At 47.9% G+C, this 7,500-nt stretch overlaps 1 protein-coding gene across 1 annotated transcript in view; it reads right to left on the reverse strand.

Moving 5' to 3' along the window:
* Positions 1–1,220: 1,220 nt before the first annotated feature.
* Positions 1,221–7,500, reverse strand: part of LOC311376204 (arf-GAP with coiled-coil, ANK repeat and PH domain-containing protein 2-like) — an 11,990-nt gene continuing 5,710 nt past the window's right edge. Inside the window, exons 6-16 of the mRNA XM_084491073.1 lie at positions 6,666–6,849; positions 6,023–6,067; positions 5,715–5,810; positions 4,619–4,693; positions 3,780–3,892; positions 3,544–3,595; positions 3,191–3,291; positions 2,643–2,754; positions 1,934–2,145; positions 1,501–1,570; positions 1,221–1,334 (exon numbers count right to left, since the gene is read on the reverse strand). Of these exons, the coding sequence (XP_084347199.1) occupies positions 1,236–1,334; positions 1,501–1,570; positions 1,934–2,145; positions 2,643–2,754; positions 3,191–3,291; positions 3,544–3,595; positions 3,780–3,892; positions 4,619–4,693; positions 5,715–5,810; positions 6,023–6,067; positions 6,666–6,849 (1,159 nt within the window). The 3' untranslated portion in view covers positions 1,221–1,235. The remainder of the gene's footprint in view (positions 1,335–1,500; positions 1,571–1,933; positions 2,146–2,642; positions 2,755–3,190; positions 3,292–3,543; positions 3,596–3,779; positions 3,893–4,618; positions 4,694–5,714; positions 5,811–6,022; positions 6,068–6,665; positions 6,850–7,500) is intronic.

Consider the following 7,500-nt stretch of genomic DNA (forward strand, 5'->3'; position numbering starts at 1 on the left):
GTTTTACGCGTCACGTGTCCAGGAAGTAGAGCTCAATCGAGACCTGACTGGTGACGTGTACGTCGTCAAAATGCTGAGCCTATGACAGCGCAGGATGCAAAGTCTGCGTTTCCCTTCGTCTGAATGGACAGACCACAAGAGTTGAAGAGTTCAACCCAACGACGCTCGCGCCAATCTACGTTAGTTTGTACCACCACGTGTATTCAAAGCGTATGAAGAAAATAAGGACTGGGATGAAGGTTAATGAAGGTGTATCAGGGTTTTTACAGCGAACAAAATAAAATGTATTCGCTGAAAAATGTAGTAGTGGAAAACGACCACAAAGAACCGACAAATAAGCAGCGTTAGGTTTTGGTTCTGCAGAAGTGAGCAGACTCACAGCGAGACGCTGCAGCGGAAACCATGCACCTGCGCCGCAAACTTACCAAAGAGTGCTCTTTTTTTTTTTTTTTTGGTTGCCACGGCAACAATCGACTCATTACTTCCACCCCGCCACTTCCTGTCTGCCTGACAAACAGACGGCGGAGCGCGGGGGAGGGAGGGGGGGGGGGAGGGGGGGAGGGGGGCGTACAACAGAGGCAGACGACAAGAAGGTCCTCGCTGTCGTCTCTGCTTGAGGCTGAATAATGTCATTGAGAGTTAAATAATTAAATAATTAAATTAAATAAATAAGTACATGGATGATCAAAGCTGTGTTCCTCTATGCCTTTATCCCAGAGGCGTGGCAGCAGGGGTGAACACTGGTGCATCTCATGATGTTAATTATGGTCACCGGCACGCCTACAGACCCCTAATTAACTTAATGAGATACACCTGTTGCCTCCCCATACCATGGTCCAGAATGCACTTGGCTCAATTTAGACTGAGACTAATCTGGACAGAAAACGCAAAAGTGGCGTTGCGTTCTCACTTTTTATCTGCGTGCATACGGCGACGCAAAAGGGTGTGAAATTCGATGTAGTATGCACGCCAGGTGGCTAGGTGGCGCTGTGAAGCACTGCTATGCAACACCACCAAGAGCGCGCGCACGCGTTGAAACATCCCTTCTCCTTGCCAGCGTACGCAGATCAGAGCACACTTTTGCGTTGTTCACCCTTTAAACGGAAACGCAACGGTGGAGCGCTCTTAAGACTTCCACTCTGCAAGGTGGTATCACTTTCTTTGCGTTTTTTAAGCCCTGAAAACTGAGAAAAGGACGCTGATTCTGATGACGACGTATGCAAATGACCATGCGCTCACCTGGGGCTGGAGGGGTGGGGCTTCTTGATGGTGATCTGCTGGATGCGCGCCTCGTAGATGCGGTTGATGGCGTCGTTCCCCAGCTCGCACATCAGCTGGACGGACACACAGACACAGGCGTGGACGTTACGTACGGTACACACCCCTTTACACTTTGTGATCGGACGCGAAAGAGCACCGACGGGCTCAGCGGGTCGGTGGACGGTGGTGTGTCTATGTGATGGTGGCGTTATGGAGAGAGAGGGGGCGTTTTGAACTCACCTTGATGAGCTCTGGCTCCCAGGAGTCCAGCGTGAGGGAGCGCACCTTGGAGAAGTGGACGCCCAGGCTCCTGTTGGGACAGCGGATGTAGTAGATCACGCTCTCGGATATGGACGTTCAGTTTATTTGGGTTGTTTCGGTGTGGAAGATGTGAGTGTGTTAGTGTCTAGGGGTGTTTGTTTTTTTGTTGAAAAAGCCAAAGTCACTCCTCCTTTGGGTGTGTGTGTGTGTGTGTGTGTGTGAATAAGCATGTGTGTGCTCGTGTTTCTGCATCTGTCTCAATGTAGGTCAGTGTATGCGTGTGTGTACATATATGCAGGTTTGTGTGGGAGTGTGCCTCTGTGTGCGTGTGTGTGCGTGCGTGTGTGTGCGTGCGTGTGTGCGTGTGCGTGCGTGTATGTGTGTGTGTGCGTGTGCATGCGTGTGTGCGTACCGGTGGATGCCGGAGCAGATGATGCAGAGGGTGATGCCCAGGTTGATGGAGGCCCAGTCGGGGCCCGGCTCCCCGCAGTCGCAGCACTGCTTGTTCCCGGCGATGGCCTGCACCTCGCCCAGGGCGTCCCGCCGCGCAGGCCCCTCCCCCTGCTCCCCCGGCAGCCCGCCCCCCCCGCCGCCGCCCGACGAGGTGGAGTTGCAGCGCTCCCTCTGGGAACACGCACATACACACACACACACACACACACGTATAAAAACAAAGACACACACACACACACACACGTATAAAAACAAAGACACACACACACACACACACGTATAAAAACAAAGACACACACACACACGTATAAAAACAAAGACACACACACACACATGTATAAAAACAAAGACACACACACACGTATAAAAACAAAGACACACACACACACACACACACACGTATAAAAACAAAGACACACACACGTATAAAAACAGACACACACACACACACACACACACGTATAAAAACAAAGACACACACACACACACACACACACACACATGTATTAAAACAAAGACACACACACACACACGTACAGTATATAACACAAAAGCACTGACAGAAATTAATGTAAACATATCAGTGGTGTGTGTGTGTGTGTGTGTGTGTGTGTGTGTGTGTGTGTGTGTGTGTGTGTGTGTGTGTGTGTGTGTGTGTGTGTGCTCACGGGGCTGAGTGTGTCCTCCCTGCGCTCCTGGAAGGCCGAGGCGATGCTGTTCTGCACGGCCCTCATCCACGCCTGCTGCTGCCGCTCCGTGTCCGCCTGCATCAGACAGCTCCTGCACACACACACACACACACACACACACACACACACACACACACACACACACACACACACACACACACACACACACACACACACACACACACACACACACACACACGTAAAGACACACACACACCATTACAAAAGCAGTTAATACAATACAGATGTATTTTCACTTCCACATATGCATGGCATGCATGAGGTTATCCAAGTTTGACACACACACACACACACACACACACACACACACACACACACACACACACACACACACACACACACACACACACACACACACACACACACACACACACACACACACACACGCGCCATTTCTACAATCCCCAGACCGGTTTGACAAGCCATCGTCCAATACACGATGACAACATGACCTAACCTAAAAGGTTCCCTGCCCTACACACACACACACACACACACACACTCACTTGGAGGGGGAGACCACTTCAAAGCAGAAGCGTCTCTCATTGTCACTGCTGGGCTTCACCGTGCACAGACGTAGGTCCTCCACCACCACCGTGGGCTGCTCCTGGAGCAGGAGAGAGAACGCACACACACACACACACACACACACACACACACACACACACACACACACACACACACACACACACACACACACACACACACACACACACACACACACACACGATGAAACACACACACACACACACACACACACACACACACACACACACACACACACACACACACACACACCAGATGGCTGAGCAGTGTGTGAGCGGATTCCAACATGGGTCAGCAGCTTTTAAACACGTACCTTGAATTTCTTCTGATACACCAGTTGATTTTTCTGAATTGAAAACCAGCGTCTAGATTTGGGTTTAAAAGTAAAAACCAATTCAGAAATCAAGACCCATTTTCAAATTCATTGATCAACTCCCTAAACACAAACAATGGTTACGATGATACTATGAAAAACGAAAAACATTAAAAAGCACTGCACACACACACACAGAGAAAGAAGCGGCTCAGGAGGCCCACGTCCACACACACCTGCTCCAGGTCTTGAAGGCGTTGCTGGCCCTCTTGTAGAGGTAGCCCTCCATCACGACGCCGTTGGCCGCCTCCGCGTTGAAGTCCATGATGGCGTCGTCGTAGGACATGTCCTGTGGCCACAGGGACCCGTTGGGGATTAACCACACACAGAACCACGCCAGCCTTCCCCCACAGCGGCAGGGCCAACCATGGCCGGACCAATGCGAGGATTTCGTCACAAAACGTACGCATGGGTCGATGACAAAATTCCCTGGTTACCAAATCTAATTCAAAAGACACTTCAGAAGACACCTTATGGTTGGTGCTAGGTTAAAACATTGAAAAATATACAAATATTTAAAGGTGCAGTGTTTAGAATTTAGTGCCATCTAGGGGTAAGGTAAGATTGCAAAAAAACTGACAAAAATTTCCTGGGATTATAAACTATTTACAACCTATGGAATATTTGGTTCCGTTTCTACCAAGGCTGTCCAACTAAGAGGCCGCTAAATTCTACTCACTGCAACTTAAGATATAGCTTTGAGCCTTTCTGATAGTCGCAACCATGATTTCTCCTCACATTTGGATATTTATACCTTAACGTACACACAGTCACATCATTTTCTATTGCCTATGAGCGGTCTTTGGAACGGTGCCATTAAGCTGTAGATAAACTAAAAAGGTAAATCATTGAATGCCTTTTGGACTGCGACAGCACTGTGTAAACACCCTCCACATTGTTCATGGGAGATAATGAAACGATTTTCAAAACATGCGCCCTAAAAAGTGTGTGGGTTGCTCTTGTTCTATATTGTGAGTCTGGAGAGGGTTCACGCACAGAGCGCGTCTCTCGTTACCTTCTTCTTAATGGCTGCGTGTCTCTGCTCCATGTCCCTCTTCTCCCGGGCAGAGTTTAAGATTAACTGGGTGTGCTGCGGGTGCAAGACGCAAGGGGATTAATACACACAAAGAAAATAGGTTAGAATCCTTTCTAACCTATTTTCTTTTTAGAGAGAAAGGGAAATGGATAAGCCTAAACCTGGTTATTTGAAATGACAGATCAACTTATTGTCATGTAACGAAGTTAAATACACATGTCTGTAGATTATCTTCCAGTGGGTCTTTTGTTTCTTGGAGTGTTTTTGTTTAGCCACTGGTTTCTGTTCCTGTCTACCTGGAAAACAGGAAATTCACATAATCACAATGCCAGAGAGCAGGGGGCTGGAGAGACGAGAATGGGAGTTTAGATTGATAGGTTATCAATCCATGATAAGCTATCCCCAGGAAACAGAAATTAGTCTCTCTCTCTCTCTCTCTCTCGCCCTCTCATTTCCTGTTCAAGAGCAGAGAGCTGTATTTGTTTGCGGTGTTTTGAAACAGCATTTTGCATCATTTCAAACCTTACAAAACCTAACCTCTGGCCTGACTGATAACTTCAAAATGGGACCAATCACGTCCCATGCCTCGTGATATTTGTAATCTAATTTGTCATATCTAACTGAATCTCCCGCTCACTTTTTTTTTGCACACACACACACACACACACACACACACACACGTATATGCACGCGCGCAAACACACAAACAATATTTCCTGTTTCCTGAGAGGGCCCACTTGCTTCCTGTCAGGGTGAAACGTGTGATGGCAAACTTGTGAATGTCACCCAAACATCTCTGTAGGGAAGGTGCCGTCCTATTTAACCATCCACCCGCGCCACCTTATATTATAGTTCTTGTTGCAATACAAATATGAGGCGAGATTTGCATAATGTCCTCACATGAACATGTTGGACCATGCTTCTAATTATCTGAGTTATATAGCTTCATCTTGCATTTCCCTGATGCTGTCGTCCACTAACATTTCAAAGCATCCAGTGTGGATGCGCATAGAGGGTATAAATAAATATATGTATATATATGTTATCGCAAGACCTTTAGTCGTTAGCCACTCACCTCTTCCCCGAGCGAGCGTTTAAAGTCCTCGAGTTCTGATAGAGACTCGTGGCCATATTGGAAGAACTGCGCCTGAGCCTCGATCAATGACAACATCTGACAGGGAAAAAATGTCAATAAATAAATATATACACGCATTATCTTGATTTGTTTACATTGTATGCATTCCAATATAACCATAAGTTGAGGGCTAAATACTATTCTACAAACGAGTCAGTTCACTATTGAAGCTCAAAGATCGCTGACACAAAAGAGAACCAGTGAGGACGTCCAGACGGCTCTGGACTGTGTTTTAAAACGATCCTCACCACCATGAGAATGTCCGTCTTCTTCTTAGCCTCGATGACGTTGATCTGGAACGCAGAGGAGACACCGGGCTGTTAAAGACGAGCTACGGCGACCTTTAGCTGCAGTGTGTGAGCCTTGGTCGCCGCTACTCTGATATCAGCCACAGGCGGTAACGTCCAAAATCACAATATCAAACCAGCACCAGGCAGGCTGCTAACCCTGGCTAAGGCGACGTTTACGATTAGGTTACCCTGATTTATATTATTGGTTCTTTCTTTTACCCACTTGTTTTCAATGTGTCTTACGATTGAGGCCGAGAGCCATCAAAGCAATAACTCTGAATGAGCAGAACTACAGAAAGTGTTGCACAACAGGGCATTCGTAAAAATACAATCTAATTAATGCATAACAGGGGAATACGTATTGTTATTAAATGATTGTAAAAAACGCTTTGGATTCATCGTCCAGCCACGCCGGATAAAAGCGTCTGCCAAACGCCCCATAATGTAAACGTAACCAACGGAGTGGAAACAGTGCGAGGTGAAAAGCGTGGTCGCGTACGACGAGCCACGCTAACGCGCCTCGAAAGGCCACGGCGGCGGCGGCGGTTTTGGTCAACGCCGTCGCTTTCCAGGTCACCGCCCCCTCACCGCTCACGCTCACCTCCAGCACGTAGTCGAGCGCCTCCGACCGGAAGGTCTTGCGCGCGCTGAGCAGCGCGTGGCTGGCCTCGTCCACCTCGTGGGGCTTCCCGCGCGACACCTGGGCGTTCTTCAGCAGCGCCCCCTCCAGGCTCTCGCTGCTGCGCTCAAACTCCTTGCGCACCTCCTTGAACCGCCGCACGTCCCTTTAAGGGGACAGCGGAGAGGAGGAGGGTGGGAGAGGAGGAACAATGCAGTCTTAATGCTTTCAGTATGCAGACGTCCCTTTAAGGGGACTGTGGGTGGAGGGTGGGAGAGGAGAAACGCTGCAGTCTTAATGTTTTTAATATGTGCGCGTCCCTTTAAGGGACAGCCGGTGGAGGGTGGAGAGGAGAAACGCTGCACTAATAATGTTTTTAATATGTGCGCGTCCCTTTAAGGGACAGCCGGTGGAGATGGGAGAAGAAAACGCTGCACTCATAATTAAAACTTTCTTTATGTTTGAAAAAGTTCTTGACGGATGAGAAAATGTGAAAAGCGATTTACAAAATCACAATGGAAACGCGGTTAGGAATCGATTAAATGGAACCACACTGAGGCTGAGAAGTCAATAGAAAACAAAGAATGAACCACTAATCTAGAATGCTCTATTTAATGAAAAGCCTTTTCTAATCATTGTTTTGAATGTTTTTAGTGATACACAGAGGTGTAATGGAAGGGGAGAACACAGCTTTATCTCACGTATTTAATTAAGGCATGCCCAGACACACATAATTAACTTGATGAGCTTTTTCGCAGAGCTGATTTGATCTGCCTTGATAATGGATGAAAGGACTGGGGAGGGGCTGAGTGCTACA

Source organism: Micromesistius poutassou (genome assembly GCF_964030765.1).
Source record: "Micromesistius poutassou genome assembly, contig: SCAFFOLD_5941, whole genome shotgun sequence".
Lineage (NCBI taxonomy): Eukaryota > Metazoa > Chordata > Actinopteri > Gadiformes > Gadidae > Micromesistius > Micromesistius poutassou.